This window comes from Artemia franciscana, chromosome 1 (assembly GCF_032884065.1).
Source record: "Artemia franciscana chromosome 1, ASM3288406v1, whole genome shotgun sequence".
Lineage (NCBI taxonomy): Eukaryota > Metazoa > Arthropoda > Branchiopoda > Anostraca > Artemiidae > Artemia > Artemia franciscana.
The window spans coordinates 63,957,355-63,977,375 of NC_088863.1; the positions used below are offsets into that span (position 1 = coordinate 63,957,355).

At 35.0% G+C, this 20,021-nt stretch overlaps 1 protein-coding gene across 3 annotated transcripts in view; it reads right to left on the reverse strand.

Moving 5' to 3' along the window:
• The window catches only part of LOC136032792 (ubiquitin carboxyl-terminal hydrolase 8-like), a 135,662-nt gene extending 118,773 nt beyond the window's left edge, over positions 1-16,889 (reverse strand). Inside the window, exons 1-3 of one of the 3 annotated variants that reach the window (XM_065713182.1) lie at positions 16,769-16,867; positions 16,488-16,595; positions 3,105-3,242 (exon numbers count right to left, since the gene is read on the reverse strand). In XM_065713182.1, coding sequence (XP_065569254.1) covers positions 3,105-3,226 — 122 coding nt within the window. In that variant the 5' untranslated portion in view covers positions 3,227-3,242; positions 16,488-16,595; positions 16,769-16,867. Of the gene's footprint in view, positions 1-1,072; positions 1,210-3,104; positions 3,243-16,487; positions 16,596-16,768 lie in introns of those variants that run through there. The other 2 variants (XM_065713172.1, XM_065713189.1) reach the window with 2 other exon arrangements.
• Between the last annotated feature and the right edge of the window lie 3,132 nt (positions 16,890-20,021).

Below are 20,021 nucleotides of genomic sequence, written 5' to 3' on the forward strand. Positions count from 1 at the left end.
CCACACAGCACCTGGGGAAATGAGTTGTATTGTAATTAATGCAATTTGCCCATTCTTTAAATAATGTATTTGTTATAGGAAAAATATGGGTATTATTCAGAGGGGGGAAAGTTTTTGGGGAATTTCCCAGGGGAAATTTCACACGGGGAAGGGGGTAGTTGGAATTTAAATACGGAATTCTTTTCATTTGCCTTACTTTCCCTTTGGATGCTCCATTTTATATGAAGAGAGGATGTTCTAGGGCAATTTTCCGGAAGAAATATTACCTGGGGAAGGAATTTCCGAGTGGATGTTTTCTCGGGGGGACTTTCCACGAGAGGAATTGTCTGAAGGAGCAACATTCACTTTCCGTTATGGGGGATCAAGGGAAAATTTTCATCGGAGGAGAGTGGGAATTTCTAATTTATAGAGAGTAATAGAGGTGGTGAAACTCATTTTAGCTTGAAGTATATTGTAACATTAGCTGAATAACTAGTACCTATTATAATTTTCAGGTCATTCCCACATAATATTCAAGATAGGGGAAGAACATCAAATTAGTAAGGCTATGAAGTCACAGTGAATTTAGTTGAATTGAGTTAGGATAACAGAAATAGTGTTATACTCTTTGGAGTCGGAGTTATGGAAACAGATAAAAGTTGGAGTTAAGCCAAATCCCCTTAAATCCAACTAAAAAGTAACAATAATAAACAAAATTAATGTTATATCCTAATTATAGCCAATAGAATTTGTTGCACCGTAGTACTACAGTATTACTACGGAAATAATATATTCAATTATTTGTATCACTATTGAAAAACATACATATAATATTTCAAAATACATATAAAATGCAGAACGATAGAAAAATGCTTAATAGAATCAGACACCTCTAATGTACTCTACAGCAATTCTAGTAATGCACAGTAGAAAATTTATGTAAAATATGTAACTATGATACAACTATGTAGAATACTTTTTAAATTTTAAATATCTTGGCCTGTTACAGAAGTTTAGCTTCTCATGTAGGTATACTAGAAATATATTTTTTTTTTTAAAAACCTTTAGTTGGCGAAACAGCTGAGTAACTTACTGGTATTTTCTGCACTCAGTGTGTCCTTGTAATTAATTGTGTGAAGATGTGTGCTTCTCTTTGACTGTTTGCTGTATTGACTTCAAAACATCAGCTTTCCCTCCAAATATATTGGAAGTTTTGAGTCGTGAGCAGAAGCAGCAATAATAGTAGCCCCAAATGTTTCAACTTCATACCCACAGTCGTTCTCGATATATTGTTGAGGTGTCTTATTGGCAACCATAAAAACAGTGTCTTTTACTTTTAGTTCTATAGCAACATTTAATTTTAAAGCATAATAGGCCAAATACATTAAGCAATCCTTTACTATTATATGGAAATTTATACTTTTCGAGAGTAGATGATTTAGAGATTTCAAAATTGTGTTGATTTTTTGTGTGTGACCCATTTGTTACTAAAAAAAAAGTACCTATTAATAATTATAGATCATAATTGTATAGTTTTTCATAAGTGCTGAGAGTCGGAGTTGGAGTCAGAATTCATACTTCTTTGAAGAAAATGTTAGGAGTTGGAGCAATTATTTTTTAAGTTTCAGGAGTCAGAGTTTGAGTCGGTATAATGAAAATGTCTGGAGTCAAAATTGCTCATCGGTGGTAAAGTGGACCAACTCTACAGTCCAGCAAATTAGTCTGAAGGAACCCATTCCATGTATACAAGTTACAGCTTAATTTGTACTTATTCATGATAAACATGAAAATACGTACTAAATATGTAAGCATTAAAACATTCTCATGAAAATATTCTGATTCCAACCCCCCTCCCCCCAGTTCGAACTTCTTACAACTACTATAACCGAATCCTCCAGTCTCTTATTCTAATCTGATCATCTACATGGAAAACCTTTAAAATCTTTTCAATTGGAATAGATGGTGGTAATGTTGTAGGGTTAACAACGTGAATGAATTAATTTGGAAAGTCTTTTTTTCGAGTTTGAATACCTGAGAGTATTCAACCACCACATACGAGAAGTTTATTCGACCCTTTTCCTTTTAACTGAACATTTTTACTTACTAATCAGCTGTAAAATTGCTAGCGCTATTGAAAGAATTACGCAGAAGTTCAAAATTCAAGTCAGCCTTAATTTTAATTTACTGCAGTTTTATTATAAAATATCTTTTAATTCGATTTTAACAAATTATTTCAAATAACACATATTCCCAAATTTATAAAGAAAATGAAAAATAATTATATAATTTTTTTTCTTGACGTACAATCTTACCCAGAAGAACTTCGAAATTCAAGTCAGCCTTCATTTTACTTCAGTACAATTTTAATTTCAGTTAAAGAATTAAAAAATGGATTTAATTCCAAAACTAAGTTAGAAGTAGTTTTATTGTAAATATCTTTTAATTCGATTTTAACGAATTATTTGAAATAAAGTATACCAAAAAAAAATGAAGAACAATTTTATCATAAAAATTATTTTTCAAAAAATGCAACCTTACCCAGCGAAACTTTAAAATGAAAGTCAGCCTTCATAAATTCAAAAAATAAGTTAGAAGCAGTTTCATTACAAAATTTCTTTTAATATGATTTTAACAAATTATTTCAAGATACATTTTCCGGAATTTCAAAAACATAAAATGTAGAATAATTTTATCAGGATATTTATTTTCCGTCTCTTTTGATAAATAGCGTCCACTTTAAAAATTTATAAGTTTGCTCTTTTTTAAATGAGTTTTTCTTTTATATTTCATGGTAGCTAGAACTGTGAAGTATTATTGAGAAAATGAGACTTCACCGATAGGTGACCTAAAAAAGATTTTCCAGTAATTACTCCTTTTAACAAACATGAAAAATCAAGATTTTAGCCCATTATTAATTACATATTTGCTTATGTGGGAGATTTTGTTGTTTTGTCTTTTTCTGTAAATATACATAATACTGAAATGGTATTGTAGAAGAGATGTATAGTTTAAGACATTTTGTATACATTAAAAGTGGTTTGAAAAAGTCCCCCCTCCCAGAAAGGGTACATTCAGAATCCCTGAGTGTGGATCAAATCTAAGGATAAAGAAACAAACCAACTTACGTTCGAACTTTGACATTCTTTGGGTCAAATGAGCCCAAAGATCCCTGAGACTTTAACTGTTCCAAGGAGCCAGCGATATGAATTTTTATCAGATTTTTACTTCCACTTCTATTGATGCTCATAATGACTAGATTTATTCTAAAATAAATACAGAAAAAAACATTAGCTATAGCGACTGAGATCTGTTGGCTGCAGTAAGACACATTAGTAACAGTATTTAAAGACTAAAATGAGGATTATATATACAGAGGGGGACGTAAATATGAAATAATGTAGTTGGCTCAAACCAGCACCGTTAAATCTTACTAAAAACTACAAATAGCTTGAATATAGAAGGAAAAGATCTACATCTCCCAACCATATAATAAATCGTTGCATAATCCTGGAGAGAACAAGCAGCCACATTCACATCACAATGTCATCGATTCAATGGCGTACAGTGCTGGACAAGCCACAGAGCCATTACGGTACTCAAGTCACACGCACACTGGAAACTTATGATTTCAGTTCAAACAAGCTGTAATAAGCGTATCGGTCTGTTAAAACGTAAGTGATGGAATAGAAAGGGATGAGGGATGGACCACTGGCCCACTTCGGCTCCCCATTCATTCTTATTAAATTCTTTTGGGGATTCGGGTTTAGTCCAATAAAGCTAGGATTTAAATTAGTTAGAGGCCTGGGATGGATTGGCAAAAAAATATTAGTTGGCCTTTTCGAATTTGTGAGTTGGTCCTTTCGAATTTGTGATTTGGCTTTTTCGAACATCCATCAATCTCATTTCCTTTGTATTAAATAACACGCCATCTAATAGCGGTTGCGCCACTAACTATAGCTTTAGATTAGAGGCAAATTTCATGGTTTTCTGCCCATTTCCTTGTATTAAACACTTTCGACCCGAAATTTTTTGTGCTTCGAGAGTATATGGTATGTAAATTTAAAACCTGATTTTTTCCAAAGTTTATTTTCATCTAGACTCTCACTATTAAACTTAACGTTTTGGAAAGCTCAATGATCAGTTGCCGGGATAGCCATATAAATTATTAATTCAATTTTTCAAATACAATTTTTTTTAATGTGCATTTGACTTTAAACTAGTACTTGCGTAAGAATTTAAAATACACAGTTTCATTTCGCTAGAATCTCATGTCAGAAGATAAATCGGATGTAAATAGCATATAGCAGTAGTAGTTCAGAAGCGTCACTAGCAAAATGTTTGGGAGGGCGAGGAATTTACCAACTGGCTAACCACATTTACCAACTGATCCAGGTAATATTGCTGTTAAAATTACTTCACTTTTTATCGACAAAGGCGGGTCTTTCTTCATTTATTTTCTTCATATATTCCCATCAGCACATTTACCAAATGAGAAAAAAAATCTGAGCAAGTAAAATAGCAGTGCTTTGTTCCACTTTTTTTTTTACAAAATTCATTTTTTTTTACCGACTCTTCCCTTTTCCCAGTACTGTGTAATATGTATTTTATAAATGTTGAATTTTCCTTTTATAGTGTGTGTTTTTTTTTTCTTCTTTTTTTTTAGTCTACAGTAACCTATATTTTTTGCTTGATTCTTCTACAACTGATGTGGGTTTCAACTGCTTTTCAGCCATTTGAAATTTTCACTTTTCTTTCTTCCAAAGCTATTATTTTAGTTTTTTCTACGTTTATTTATTCTGAATTGCTCATTACCCATATGAGGGGTTCACCTCCTCCTAATACCTCGCTCTTTACGCTAAAGTATTTTTAGTAATTTCAACTATTTATTCTGCGGCTTTTGTGATTCAGGGGTCATTCTTAATGAATTGGGACAAAATTTAAGCTTTAGTGTAAAGAGCGAGGTACTGACGAGGGGGCGAACCCCCTCATATATGTAATAAAAACATAAGAATACAAAAGTTCTTTATGTCAGCTAATTTACAAGTTACGTATATCTTTTACTTATAAAAAGATTCGTAAAAAATTAAAAGTTCTAGTTGCCTTTTTAATGAACCGAAAATCGGAGGGCACCTAGGCTTCCTCCCCTGCTCTTTTTTTATCAAAATCATTCGATCAAAATTATGAGAAAGCCATTTAGCCAAAAAAAATAAATATACAAATTTCGTTTTAATTATTCCTCTGCAGAGAGCCAAAATCAAAACATGCATTGATTCAAAAACGTTCAGAAATTAAATAAAAAAAGACAAGTTTTTTAAATGAAAGTAAGGAGCGACATTAAAACTTAAAACGAACAGAAATTACTCCGTATATGAAAGGGGCTTTTCCTTCTCAACGCCCCGCTCTTTACGCTAAAGTTTTTTACTGTTTTAAAATGTAGAGTTAAGAGAAAGAGTCAAACTTTAGCGTAAAGAGCGGGGCGTTGATAAGGAAAAAGCCCCTTTAATATACGGAGTAATTTCCGTTCGTTTTAAGTTTTAATGTCGCTCCTTACTTTCATTTAAAAAACTTGTTTTTTTTGTTTAATTCACAAAACAAATCATATCCGAATCTGTTACTGCCAGACTCTTCACGTTTTTGTGCTGGGAAAATGTTAAGCCCTCATAAAATATATAAGATACCAGTTAAATATGTAAAATACTGGTTAAATACATAAGTAAATTACATAAAATAGTTAAATGCTAATTTTATGGGGGTCTGTAAAATTATGATAAGATATGAACAATACCTAATTTAACCAGTTATAACACTAGTGGTATCATGCACTATTATGTGCTTTTGGGGATTGTTAAGGTGGATGACTTGATTGTGGATTTTATGGATATTCTTCTCCCCTGGACCTTCATGGCCAAGACTTGTTGCAGGGGGATTATGTTGTAGTTTTTTTTTTTTTTTTTTTTTTTTTTTGCAAATATATTGACCAATAAAACAACGCGGATATTCAAGAAATGGGAATGTTCTAGAAAATTGAATCACAAATAATCATGACAATAGTTTTTAGCACCTCTTTCTCAAGAACATAGAATTTGGCTGAGATCAAGTGAAAGAAATTGGTGAGTTGACTTTCAATGCAGAAAACAGTGTTCAATCAGATTAAAAAAAGAAGAAACCAAAAACTGTGACCTACAAAATTATTTGTTAACCTGTGTCATATATCATGTTAATATTTCTAAACATGATCTGGGACAATCGTCTGATGTTTGATGTTGAAGTGAAAACCCAATTGCCATAAGCTCTGCAGAGAAAATTGTCAGGTTGGGGGGTAAACGGTATGAAAGAAACAGGCTCTTGGAGGGTATAACTACTGCACAACTGCATTTTGTTTCTGTCTTTGAGCCATCTGTGTAAACTTGGATGTATTCCTGGTATTGTGCCAACTTTCCCAGGAATATGCTTTTCATTAGTGCTTGGGGAACGCCCTTCTTTTTTCCAATGTTGATCTTAGGAACAATCGATTCCCCAATTCCTTTGGAGTCACTAGGAAAATCATCATCCAAACGGACAGTCAGCCTGCCATTCTCTATGAACTCTTCCATGGTGTATTAACTCTTCCATGTTGGTTTAAAGCAGACATCAGGGTTGTGGTGGCTAATGATTTCTTTGTGGATAATGTGGTTCCTGAGTCTTATTTTCTTTGCAAAATATCTTGCAAGGGGATATTTCTCTCTGGAGCGAAGAGACTGGATCCCCACTTCACAATACATAGCTGCAATAGGAGTAGATTTTAGGCCACTAGGGGCTCTTTGTAAAATTGAATGGAGGGTAGTGTCAGGTTCCTTCAGGAGACATTTCTTAGCCAATCCATATATAAATGATCCATAATCTATCTTGGATATCACCACTGACTTGACAATAGTTGAAGCAAAGGCTATGGGGGCACTTCTTCTTCCAAGGCAGAGAGTATTTAATAACGTTCTGTACTTTCAAACATAATTAATTCTCATTCCATTTTCTTGAACATCCTATGGCTATATTTGGGACCATCAGGGGAGATTGTCCCAGATCATGTTCAGAAATATTAACATGATATATGACACAGGTTAACAAATAATTTTGTAGGTCACAGTTTTTGGTTTCTTCTTTTTTTAATCTGATTGAACACTGTTTTCTGCATTGAAAGTCAACTCACCAATTTCTTTCACTTGATCTCAGCCAAATTCTATGTTCTTGAGAAAGAGGTGCTAAAAACTATTGTCATGATTATTTGTGATTCAATTTTTTAGAACATTCCCATTTCTTGAATATCTGCATTGTTTATATTGGTCAATATATTTGCAAAAAAAAAAAAAACCACAACATAATTCCCCTGTAACAATTCTTGGCCATGAAGGTCCAGGGGAGAAAAATATCAACAAATCCAGAATCAAGTCATCCACCTAAACAATCCCCAAAAGCACATAAGAGTGCATGATACCACTAGTGTTATAACTGGTTAAATTAGGTATTGTTCATATCTTATCATAATTTTACAGACCCCCATAAAATTAGCATTTAACTATTTTATGTAATTTACTTATGTATTTAACTAGTATTTTACGTATTTAACTGGTATCTTATATATTTTATGAGGGCTTAACATTTTCTCAGCACAAAAACGTGAAGAGTCTGGCAGTAACAGATTCAGATATGATTTTTTTGTGAATTAAACAAAAAAAAACAAGTTTTTTAAATGAAAGTAAGGAGCGACATTAAAACTTAAAACGAACGGAAATTACTCCGTATATTAAAGGGGGTTTTCCTTCTCAACGCCTCGCTCTTTACGCTAAAGTTTGACTCTTTCTCTTAACTCTACATTTTAAAACAGTAAAAAACTTTAGCGTAAAGAGCGGGGCGTTGAGAAGGAAAAGCCCTTTTCATATACGGAGTAATTTCTGTTCGTTTTAAGTTTTAATGTCGCTCCTTACTTTAATTTAAAAAACTTGTTTTTTTTATTTAATTTCTGAACGTTTTTGAATCAATGCATGTTTTGATTTTGGCTCTTCGCACATGAATACTTAGAACAAAATTTGTATATTTGTTTTTTTTTGGCTAAATGGCTTTCTCATAATTTTGATCGAATGATCTTGATAAAAAAAGAGCAGGGGAGGAAGCCTAGTTGCCCTCCGATTTTCGGTTCATTAAAAAGGCAAATAGAACTTTTAATTTTTTACGAATCTTTTTATAAGTAAAAGATATACGTAACTTATAAATTAGCTTACATAAAGAACTTTTGTATTCTTATGTTTTTATTACATATATGAGGGTTCGCCCCCTCGTCAGTACCTCGCTCTTTACACTAAAGCTTAAATTTTGTCCCAATTCATTAAGAATGACCCCTGAATCACAAACACCGCAGAATAAATAGTTGAAATTACTAAAAACACTTTAGCGTCAAGAGCGAGGTATTAGGAGGAGGTGAACCCCTCATATGGGTAATGAGCAATTCAGAATAAATAAACGTAGAAAAAACTAAAATAATAACTTTGGAAGAAAGAAAAGTGAAAATTTCAAACGGCTGAAAAGCAGTTGAAACCCACATCAGTTGTAGAAGAATCAAGCAAAAAATATAGGTTACTGTAGACTAAAAAAAAAGAAGAAAAAAAAACACACACTATAAAAGGAAAATTCCACACATATAAATTAGCTTCTACAACTGATGTTCGTAATAATTTCTGTTCGTTTTAAGTTTTAATGCTGCTGCTTACTTCCAGCTGAAAAAAAACTTTTTCTTTTTTTTTAAGTAATGCTAGTAAATCCTGCGCTCCCTTCATGGAAATTTTCTTCCCCCATGACAAATTCCTCGATGGAAAGTTCCCCCAGCATATCCCCTCTTCTCGACCCCTGCCTCCAACCAAAAATCCTCCTGAAAACGCCTGTACACTTCCCAATAACCATTACTATATGTAAGCACTGGTCAAAGTTTTGAACTTGTAACCCCTCCCATGGGGACTGTGAGGGAGTAAGTCGTCCCCAAAGACATAGTTATAAGGTTTTTCGACTACGCCGAATAAAATGACTATCTCAGAATTTTGATCCGTTGACTTTGGGAAAATTGTTGGCGTGGGAGGGGGCCTAAGTGCCCTCCAATTTTTTTGTCACTTAAAAAGGGCACTAGAACTTTTCATTTCCGTTAGAATGAGCCCTCTCGCAACATTCTAGGACAACTGGGTCAATACGATCACCCCTGGGAAAAAAAAAAACAAACAAAAAAACAAATAAACACGCATCCATGATCTGCCTTCTGGCAAAAAATATAAAATTCCACATTTTTGTAGATAGGAGCTTGAAACTTCTACATTAGGGTTCTCTGATACGCTGAATCTGATGGTGTGATTTTCGTTAAGATTCTATGACTTTTAGGGGGTTTTTCCCACTATTTTCTAAAATAACGAAAATTTTCTCAGGCTCGTAACTTTTGATGGGTAAGACTAAGCTTGATGAAACTCATATATTTAAAATCAGCATTAAAATGCGATTTTTTTGATGTAGCTATTGGTACCAAAATTCCATTTTTTAGACTTTTGGTTACTATTGAGGCTGGTTGCACTACATTTTGTTACCATGAACTGTTTGATAACTGTGTTACCTGGTTTAAAAGGCTGTCTTCTGCTTTCAGTCTCTTGTTATCAGAACAATAAAGTATATTATAGTACAACTAATTATAATTTTAAAATGGTGAAATATTAGGTAAAATATAATTATATTAGTTCTGTGAGTTGTTAAAGACAGAAAGGGCAACAAGCAGGATTAACAAATGACAAACAAGACAAATATGATAAGATTAAATAGCCAAGAAAAAGATGGTAATGTCAGCCAAAGGACAGAAAAGAATAAAAAATGACAGAAAATATTTCATCAGGGACTTCTGCCCAGCTGTCTTGAGTGCTAAAAAAAAAAAAAAAGGAAAATTAACCTTTTGAAGTAACTCTAAACAGAGCAGAAAAAGACTGGGTCAAACCAACCAAGCAAGAATAAATGAAAAACTATTAACCAATTAGATTAGGCAAGAAATTTCTGCTTAGTGAATGACTTCTGATGAAAGAATGTCATTTAAACCCTTTAATTTTAAGTTATTGTAAAATGGGTTAATGGGAATATGTCCAGTATCTCTATTTAAAGCAAGGTCTCTCATTTATGGATTTTTTAATTTCAGTTGCCTTCCTAATCGAATATGAAAAGCCATTTCTCACATTCTAAGTGCTTCAGCCTCAGATTTTAAAGTTGCCTCCTCAAAAAGAACTAAATGGTCTTGATTTTAGATGATGTAGAGGGTCAAAAAAAAAATTTATCTTAAATTTCACATCCCAAAGAAAACTTGCAATCATTCCCCTGGGAGCTGAGGTTTACCCTACCCCACAGCGAATTCTCTCCTTCACCACAGAAATTTCCCACCCCTGTTTCCCCTAAATAATTTCAGATTGACATTAGAAGGGAAGCTGAAATTTCTACTCTCCTGTTTAAGTCAAAGGCAATTGTATACCATTGCCTGTAGTGAAGACACATTGAAGTTTGAAGTATTAATATTTGTAAATTTATTTTTTCCCAGAGGCACTTCATGTGGACGGTGTGGGTAAAAAAAAATTGGAGAGGACTCAGTCAATTGGAAGTTCCAGAGCCCAATTCTAAGATTTAGCCTACTTTTCAACCAATTACTACCAAATGTGTTCTTACTGACTACAGTGTCTTTAAGAAATGTGTCCTTAAGCAGTTGTTTTGAAAGGATCTTCAGATAAATACAGAATTAGTTTTATGGGAGAGACGACAGGAGGTTTGAGGTAGAAATTGATATATATATAATCTTCAGGACCATATCCATGACTTTTGTTGGGGGAGAGGGCTTCAGAACAGGTACAGTTGTTTGAATTAGAATCTGAGTCTGAAGGAGAGCAGTTAGATTTACCACTAGATCATGTTGAAGACAGTCTTAATGACTGAAAATGAGTGGATGTTCTGCTATTATTCTCCAGTTCTTAGTTAATCAAAGTCATCAAAGGGTGTCTTGCAAAACTGGATGCACAAAGTACCTTTTGATTTAGTTGAAGATGCTCCTAAACATTTTCTGAACTTTGTGACAGCTGATGCCATCAGCCATTGTAGATATTGCTGGTATTTCCTTTTTGCAACCAATAAAGGAAAAAAATGTATGTTGATTGTGTTTGGCAGTCTTCTAGACATTTTCCTAAAGGTTGACCTTAATTCTCCATGCTTTTTTTATTTATAGGATCAAACATGCCCTCCTTTCTTGATAAGAAAAAAACACCTTGTATGCTAACAATAGGGAACTTATATAACTTACAGTCCTTGCACCAGGGGCTAGGGGTTGTGAATCCTGTAGGCATGGTTATTTAACCTTTTGTCTGTTTTAAATGAAATGGTCATCTCCAAATTATGAATCAGATATATTTGGGGAAAAAGAGGGTGTGAATGGAAGCCCTTTGATCACTTTTAACTCTTAAAATGTGCACTAGAACTTTTTATTTCCAATCAAATGAGCACCCCCTCCCCCCAAGCACATACAAAAATCTTTTCCATAAAAGCCTTATTTGTTAAAATTGAAAAACTAGCTTAACTTACAGCCCTTACTCCAGGAGGTGCTGGTGGGGTTGTTAACCCCAGAGGCATGGCTATTTGACCTTTAGACCTTTTTTTAAAAAAAAAAACAGTTTTTCTTTTATTTACGTTGGATACACTTAGGGGAGGGGAATGGCAGTTAAAAGGGAAAGGCAGACTGTCCTCTGATTCCCTTTGATTCTTCAAAATTGAACTTGAAATTTCAATTCCCAATCAAATGAGCCTTCTCCAAAGTTTGTACAACCATCCCTTCTATAAAATCTTTAAATTTTAACAAAGGGTAAGTTACAATGACCTACAGCCCTCGCCCCAATGACAGTATTTATTTTATTTTTTTTTAATCATGTTTATTGTTTGATTAGAAATTGAAAGTTTTAATGCCCTTTTTAAAAGGCAAAAGTGATTGGAGGGCAACCAGCCGCCAGGAAAAACATCTCCTGTAGAAAATACTTATATTTACTTATACTTATACTTATATTATAATTGATTCTACCTCTATCCTCCTCTTGTCTCTCCCCTAGAGCTAATTCTCTATTTTATCCAAAGGCTCAATGAGAGCTGGGATGTTTTGGCATTAAAAAAAACCTTTGATGTATCTCCCTCCCTCCCTCCCTAGCTACAAAACAATCAGAGAAACTCATTGCAGAAGTTTAAGCACCTTTTTAAGTTTTGTAATGTGTCCATTGCTTACATATGGTGTTTGTTGTTGGGAAACATACAAACATTTTTTTTTTCTGTGGGAGTTTTCTGAAGGAGAAGGGAGAGTTTTTGGAGGATTTTCTATGACAACAACATTTCTGCATGGAGGGGGGGAGGGCAAGACTTCCACGTAAATTCCTCTTTTCCACTTTCCTTAGGACTTCTCAGCTAAATTAAAAAATAACAGAACCCAAATAAAAAATCACAATTTGGAAAACTATATTTTCCACAAGGGATATTTTCGGGGAGGGTTTTCCACGGGAGAGAAGGGGGATAAACGTCCAGATCTGGAGACAGTGACAGGGTTAAGAGAACCCTCATGAAAAGACATAAAAAAGGCGAAAATAAATCCAGCTTGAAGAGTTTGTGTTGTCTGATTTTCTTTCTTTTTTTTTGTGACAACAAAACAGAGCTCCTTGACAGTCATTTATATTATGACTTTAAAAAGCAAACAATTCCAACAAGGTTGAACATGTAAAGATTTTAACGTGTGCTTTACCCAATGTAAATATGGTGGTTGAGTTATAAAAGTTATAAATGGTGGTACAGGTGTTTGGTGGTTCAGGTGTTTGGTGGTTCAGGTGGATGATGGTTCAGTTTCATGGTGGTTCAATGGCAATGGAACCTAATCAAAGTGTTAAAAGCCACTTTTTTACTTGCATTTGGTGCTTTTAAAAATAAATGCAAAATACAATGTATACAATATGAGAAATATGGCAGAATTTGGCTATTTAAATATGCAAGACTGTTATGGTGACATTGCTGAGGTTTAAATTGTTAATGCAATTTTACTCCCAAATGATGTTTTTTTACAACATGAGTGTTTGAAATCAGGCACTGTCCAAGTGCTGAGGTGCTACCCTAGGCACAAGATTACCTAACCAATAAACTAGACTGTTAATTAAATTAATGAAACTTTAGATGAAGGGGCATTACCTGTCTTAAGTCCAGGAAAATGAGAATCATCAAAATATTTCATTAAAAGCTTAGTGATGCTTGAAAAGAAATGCTCAACTGGTCTGGTAGCTGCAGGGCAGCTCTAAAACACGAATTTTATCCTATATTCCCAAGGGAGTACCCTATTTTACCAATTTAAACCATGGTACTGGTTAAAACAATGGTACTGAGTTTCTATTTTACAGTAGTTTTACAACATTAGATTCCACCAACTCAATTGAACTGGGCTAGGCATCCCCCATCTAAAAAAAAAAAAAAACATAAGCAAATTGCATAGCCTACAGCCCTTTCCCCAGGGGCTGTGCGAGGTCATCCCATAAGTTATTGGACCTTTCAACTATGATGAAGCAAATGGCTATCTTAAAATTTTGGTCAGATGTTTTTGGGGGAAAAGGAACTTAGTTCGGGACCTAGTAGCTCTCCAATCTTTTTGGTAAATTAAAAAGGCACTATCAATTTTCGTTTGACCAAGAAACGATTAATGGGAGAAAAAAAAAAGTTTGACCCAAACAACAATGTCTGCAGGTACAAAACATGGTGAGATACGGAGAGCTCGGCAGTGCTGTGGCTCCAACCATTTACAATTCCAACCATTTGCCTTTAAGGGCTTTAAACCTCTAGAATAAGGTTTTCTGATTGTTTTGTTGTTAGGGAGGGAGGAAGATGCCTCAAAGAGCACATTTTAATGCCAAAACATTCCAAGTCTTTTGAGCCTTCATATAAATACAGAATCAGTTCTAAGGGAGAAACAAGGGAAGGTGGAGGTAGAAATCAATATATAATACTCAAGGCAGGATCCAGGACTTTTTGTTTGGGGGGTATTTTTCTTTTGGGTGCATGGGGGTACAAAAAAAACTTTAAAAATACTGCAGAAATGTGAAATTGAGATTTAATCCCTCTTGATTTCAGGGAATATTTCTGTTCTATGCTAGTATGAAAGTAATGAGTAACATGAAACCTCATAATCCATAAAATTAAACCATGAGCACACTACCAAAGCAATTTTGAAAGCAAACACAAATTTGGGACTCCTGAAAAGAACCATCAGTAGTTGATCCTCCACAGTTTTTCTGAAACTATACAAAGCTCTGGCCAAGCCAGTCACAGATTTTTGAGCATGTCTTGCTGGTCCTTTCTACAAGAGCAAGAATACCACCAAAGGCTTTGACAATTTATGCATTTAGTCTTATTTCAGTAGATTACAATCTGCTAACCTTGTTTTTTAACATAGGTGCAATGATGTTCATCTACAGGTACTTCCAGCAAGCAGACCACAAGATGTTCACCTTCCCTCCCCATAAAAGACAAACACAAGGCCTTTCCTAAAAGCTGTTAAATCCACCATTAACACCAAGGTCTGACTAGATTCTTTCAGCCAGCAAGTGGTGAACAATTGGAACCAACTAGGCCAACCTTGCCTAAGGACTTCAAAAAGAGGCTTGACAAGGAATGGGAGGCCAAGCCATGGAGAATCTAGTGGGAAAACCCCTGCAAGCCCTCACTACCATAATATTCATGGAAGACAATAGAGTCAGCTTGGAGGATGATGAGGCTTTTCATACCTAACCATCTCACACACTCAATCTAAAGTTGCTGTTGTGTGGTGTTGCCAAATGTAAATTACTAGAGATTAGTTCTTGAACCATATCTATCATTTCGTCACTGTTACTAAGTGGGCTTAAATTGCATCTCTCCAGCACTCTCTAGTCCTGGTGGTTTGTCACTTGACCTTAACACAGTAACCAGATCTATTGCTATCATCAACTACATGCCTTCACAGTTCTTGAAACTAATTGGCTCAAAAGTGCTAATTAAGGTAATTAAGATAATGAGCAAAATTTATTCTGTATAGAAAGGGGACTACCCCTTCCTCATCCTCATCTCCAAATCATGGCTGCAGAAATTTTGGAGGGTGCTCATTATTTCAGGAATGAATTATTTTTTTATAGGGTGAAAGTAATTGCAGACCAAAAGTGATTGAAACATTGGTTGATATATGCAAGATTCTATAACTGACACAGCCTAGGGACAAAGGGAACATACTACTCAATGTATTCATTTCTGCATCTTTCCAAATATAAATCAATTCACTAGAAAAAACGTATAAACACCCATAATGGACCCATACATAGCTCAAGGGAAACCTAAATAATAAAAGAAAACAATTAAATTTGTAGGCTTTTAGGATATGTATAATATTTCTAATAATCTAATTATCATGTTTCTTCCCATTATTGACCTAGTCTACAAGGCCTATGTAAAAATACTGAAATAATATCAAGTAATATTTTGGTAAATGATGTGCTGAGTCATATACTGAGGTAAATTATAAACTGATAAGATAACAAGTTTATTAAAGGGGCAAGAAGATATGGCAGCAATCATGTAGGCCTGACAAAGAAATACATTGCTAGATAAATTATAGCTGGCAACATAATTTAGCTAGGATTAAGTGAATGTATTACTTGCTGCCTTTTTATGCTTTTTTCATAATTCAGTAATTACTTCTGGGGAAACCTAAACTTTGACCCTTTACAAGGCTAAAGGGGTTCAAAACAGCCCATAATGACAAAAAGTTGAAAAATTTGTTTCTAAGAAAAAAACCTGAAAATTGAGAAACAATTGCCATTTGCAGTTGATTTGGAAATGGTCATTATTATTTTCATTAGGCCTAGTCTAAATGTTGAAATGTTAATTTGTAAATAAATTTGCTGATTTTTAAAAAAAGAACCACAAATCCTCAAAAGTGGATGTAGGCTAGGCCTAAGTTTTTGTGATGTCATTAGTGATGGATTCCAGACACTTTTTGAAAATCTCAACAGATTTGATTCCAACATAGCCTTATATTTAACTATTCAGACTAAGGAAATAACAATTACTATTCCTGAGTCACCTACAAATGGCAATTTCTTAACTAGACATTTTTTTTTTTAATGTGTTTTTAAACTAGGCTAGTATTGGTTACTATGGACTGTTTAATCTTATAGGGCCCCATTAAAAACTCAAAATGTAGTTTCTCTCACAAACAATTATTGGATTACATAAGGAGATAAAAAGACATCAAGTGACAAATTCACTTTTATCCTAGCTAAATTACATTAGGCTAGGCTATTGAATGCATATTAGCAAAATTATATAGCAATACATATGACTATTGGGTAAGGGGGAGGTGCACTTTTGAGTGAATTAATTAGTATATTTGTAAAAATTTACAAAAAAAGAATCAAGTAGCCTAGTAGGCTCACCTTGCCTCATGTGAGTTATGGAAACATGTGGGCTATGTTGTGGATTGAAATATTTTTTGCCAAAATTCAGATAGGTATGAGCCTGTCTCTTATGTAATCTTCTGGGCCCTGGAAGAAAGAAAAAGGTAAGGATAGCAGTTGGACCTTCCAAGGCTATACTTGACCCTGGATTCATTCCTAAATGACATCCACCTTACTCAATAGTAACTAGGTACTTTCTAAGACAGCAAGAAGCCCCTAAGCTAGAATTTTACTAGGAAACACACAACAGAAATCATTACAGATTTTCAGCACTCCTTTGTAAATAGTAAGTATAAATTTGAACTTTTGTGTATTTTTCTCTTTCTTCTAGAAACTTAATGCAAGGTTGTGACTAAAACCGAAACAAAATCACCATTCTCTCTCTTAAAACATCACCAAAAGCCAATTATGCTGTGCAAACTTAGTATACAGGATATTTACCTTAAATTTACCTTAAATTTACCTTAAATCGCATTGTCCAGCGAAATAAGGATTAAATCCTGTAGAATTGCTGGTTAGTGACGACGATGGTTGGACGTCTCAACGGCATCCCACTCAGTTCGCCACGGCTTTGATGACCATTCTCTATCGACGGCTCTTTTAAAGGCAGCAGTATTGGGGGTAGTGACCGCTTCTTCGGTGAGAGAATTCCACAAACTCACTATTCTGTAAGTGAAGAAGTTATTGTGTAGTCTATTGGTAGCTCTTTTCTGACATAGTTTCCGACAATGCTCCCTAGTTCTGGCAGACTGGTCAAGTTGAAATAACTTATTTAATGGAGAGTAATAATTCAGGAGCTTATGCGTCATAATAATATCACCCCTTTTACGTCTGTAGACTAGAGTGGGGAGCTTCAGTTTCTTCAGACGGGATGAGTAGTTTAAGTATTTGCATCCCTCAATTGCTTTCGTAACCCGTCTCTGAACTGTTTCTAACTTCTGCTGGTCACCTTTGTTGAGGGGCTAGCAACACACATGCCAAACTCCAAATTAGGCCTGACCAATGCCTTATATAATTTAGTCATCACCATAGGTGACCTACTAGTGACTGTTCTTTTTATAATGCCAAGGGTTTGGAGTGCTTTGGCTACAGCTGTCAGTGTGTGTATAGTGAATTTTAATTCTTTATCGACTATGACCCCCAAGTCTCGCACCGCTTCAGACGAGATAATAGTCTGTCTCAATCCATCCGTCCCTAACATATGATAAGGGCATTTCTCATTTTTCTTTCCAAAGTAGATTGTTCGACATTTATTTACATTGAATTCAAGCCTCCACAAAGTTGCCCAATGGGAAAGTACCCATAGGTCATTCTGCATAAAGGCTCTCTTATCGAGTGTATCGACAGGTTCAATGAGTTTGGAGTCATCAGCATAAAAACCTATTTTATTTTTAACTGCGGTTGGTGCATCATTAACATAAATGTTGAATAAATTTGGTCCCAAGATGGTTCCGTGGGGCACTCTGCTTAATACTTCCACCTCTTCTGAAAAGAATACCAGTCCATTTTTTCCTAATATTTTCACCCTTTGCTTTCTCCCGGAAAGAAACTGGAGCACCCACTCTACGGTTTCATTTTGTATTCCAATTGCAAATAACTTGGCCCTTAAGGCTTTCGCAACATCCAATAGAACCAAGTCAACAGGGATTGCTCGATCTAGATGCTCAGTAACATAATCATACGCATCAATCAAATTAGTTTCAACCGAGCGTCCATTTCTAAAGCCATGCTGACTATCATTGAGCAGCTCATTGGTGGTCAGGTGTTCGACAATGTGAGTATTCACGATTCCTTTTAAGATTTTACCAGCTACAGATGTAAGACTAATGGGTCGATAGTTGGAAACACTGTTGCGGCTACCCCCTTTGTGTACAGGTGTAACGTAAGCATTCCGCCAGTCTTGAGGAATCTACTTAGTATCAAGAGACTTCTCAAACATGTTCGTAAGGAGAAGGGCTATTTCAGCATGAGATTCTTTCAATACTCGTGGGTGAACTTCATCAGGGCCAACTGATTTGTTAGGATTAACCTGCTTGAGACGACTCTCCACACCAGAGGCAACCACAGTTATCTTTTGCATAGGTTCCTCAATAGAATATTCTGGTAAGGTTGCATCGTCTGGAGGTGTGAACACTGACTTAAATTGTCTACTCAATTCAGCTGCTATATCTTTTGGGGGTACTAACTATGCTGCCATTCACAAGTAGTTCCGTAACTGAGTGTGTCCCCGGATTCCAAGCTGAAGCATACTTCCAAAATTTCTTAGGATTAGATTTTGAATCCAATAACAATCCCTCTTCATATTCTGTCGTAAGCTTTCTCGTGAGATACCTAACTTTATTCCAGGTTTGTTTAAATATTTCATAGTTTTCATGGGATGGGTTACTTTTATATTTCCTCCAATACTTCTTCTTTTTACGTACAGCTTGCTTGACATCACGAGTGATAAATGGCAGGGTTTTGGGTCTTCTTTTCCAGGAAATTACTGTATGTTTTTCTGTTGGTTTAATTAAAACCCTTTTCATTTCAAGTCAATCCTCCTCCATATTCTTATCATCAGTGAATGACCAATCCTGGTGTGCCAACTCTTGTCTGACCTGGTTGTAATTTGTGTACACATGCTTAATCCAATTATCCTTTTGTGGGTACAACCTTAGCCTACAAGTAATTACAACATGGTCACTCGCTCCAAATGGTGGTTCCGAGTTGACACTAATGAGCGTCTGATGGTCATACGCCCATATATCAAATAAAGCAATAAGGATAGTGGTATTTAAATCTTGTAACTGGTTGCAATTTGTAGTCTATGAGACACTATCACAGTGTAGTAAGGTTCAATGGAATGGAAAGAGTATTTTTCCTTGAAAATCCCAGTTGTTACGTATGTCCTATTAGTTACATGAGTGCAGTATTAATTGAGACACCTAAAAATTCAGAAAGCCGCTGAGTAAAAATATTTCAATATTGGTATTTTTCTGTGTTAAGAAATGGGCATTCAAAACTTTAACATATCGAATACTCCCAAATACATCAAGTACAGCAATTAAAATAATGTCATTTACTTCTTGTAATTGGTAGCAAGTTGCACTTTAACAGACACTACCATAATTGCCTTCATTACCTAAGCCTCACGCAGTAAGTTTCACTGGAAATGAAAGTTTTTTTTACTTGAAAATGTATGTTGTCATACATGCCCTAACATATACGCGAGTGAAATATCAAACAAATCATCTGATATTTCAAGTATTTTCAAATATTTCAACATGAGTATTGTGTTGTGAGAGCAACACTTTGGTTTTGTCCCGTTTTCTTTTTTTTCCTATGCCGCCGATCTCAGCTCATTCCTGGAAACTGGTAAGGGTCTAACCTGTGTGGTTTTTACGGAAAGCGTGGACCTCAGGCCGGATTGATGAATATGACATTACATTTTGGAAAGCTCCGCAGAACTCTTGCCTGGTGCCAAAAGGATGGTTTTTGCTTGTCCACGAGCCAAAGCCTATGGTGTGCGAAGTG